Source organism: Octodon degus, unplaced genomic scaffold (assembly GCF_000260255.1).
Source record: "Octodon degus isolate 3935 unplaced genomic scaffold, OctDeg1.0 scaffold00018, whole genome shotgun sequence".
Classification (NCBI taxonomy): domain Eukaryota; kingdom Metazoa; phylum Chordata; class Mammalia; order Rodentia; family Octodontidae; genus Octodon; species Octodon degus.
The window spans coordinates 22464716-22466065 of NW_004524594.1; the positions used below are offsets into that span (position 1 = coordinate 22464716).

Consider the following 1350-nt stretch of genomic DNA (forward strand, 5'->3'; position numbering starts at 1 on the left):
TTTGCTAAGCTTGTTCTAAGTAGATGCTTTAGACCACTGAGCCATCTCACCAGCCCCCCAAGCATTTTTCATGGAGCAACTCACTTGAACTCTGAGTCACCTCCCCCATCTGTAAAATGGGATGACTACATCCACAACTTGCTGGTGACATCACAGAGAGGAGAATTCCGAGAGAGGACTCATACATTCGGCATCAAGCCAGATTAGGACAGAAAGGAAACCTAGAAAGGAGCCAGTGACTTCCAGTTCTTAAACTCTCTTCATTCCAGGGTTCCTAGCATAGCTATGGGTGAACCCTTGATGCCTGAAAAGGTTCGAGATGAGCATGACACCAACAACTTGGATATACCCTCTCACTCCCACTCATCATTCCAACACCACAGGCCAGACCATGACAGATACCACCGTCCTCATGAATCCCATCACTTCACAGAAGGTCATCATCATGGTGAGTCCCACCATCACAGAGAAGCCCATCAAGGATTTCAAGACAGTGTTCTCCCACATTCTCATTTCTACCATGGCAAGGCCCATCCTCATGACAGGGCCCACCATCTCACATCCCTTGGTTGGGATCCCTCCCATACTACCAACCACCCCCACCATTATTATGAAGACTACCCTAATGATGAACACCACCATGGTAGTAGGATTCATCAGGGTGGGTCCCATCACCATACAGAGGCATACCACCACCACACTGGACCTCAACAAGGTGGGCCCCACTACCATGCTGAGTCAGACCACCATGATGGGCCACATCACCAAGGCAGGCATCATTATACTAGTGGGCATCCACACCACCAACCCTCTGGTGTGTCCTACCAACACAGTGAGATTTCCTACTCTAGTGGGCACAATTTACCTGGTGTGTCGCACCACCATGGTGAGCATGGCCCATACTATCACCCCACGGGGTCCCAGCATCTTGAACCCCACCAGTATGACAGGCTCCATCCTCATGAATACCACCACCACAAAAAGTACCCTCATCACAAAGATAATTTTCACAGCCATCCCTCTGAGGAGTCCTACCACCATGGCACACCTCACTTTCACAGAGAAAATTATGGAGGTTATCAACCCAGTGAAGACCACCATGGTGAGCACCACCACCATAGAGATTACCACCATGGGGAGCAACACCATGCTGAGCCACACCATAGTGACCACCACCACCACAGAGATCACCACCATGGTGAACCATACCATGCTGAGTCACACCACAGTGACCATCACTACCCTAGAGATTACTACCATGGTGAACCATACCATGCTGAGTCACACCACAGTGACCACCACCACCACAGAGATCACCACCACGGTGAACCATACCATGCTGAGTCACAC

At 50.1% G+C, this 1350-nt stretch overlaps 1 protein-coding gene across 1 annotated transcript in view; it reads left to right on the plus strand.

Moving 5' to 3' along the window:
- The first annotated feature begins 285 nt into the window (after positions 1–285).
- Positions 286–1350, plus strand: part of Catsper1 (cation channel sperm associated 1) — a 10318-nt gene continuing 9253 nt past the window's right edge. The window contains exons 1-2 of the mRNA XM_023710594.1: positions 286–448; positions 546–1343. Coding sequence (XP_023566362.1) covers positions 286–448; positions 546–1343 — 961 coding nt within the window. The remainder of the gene's footprint in view (positions 449–545; positions 1344–1350) is intronic.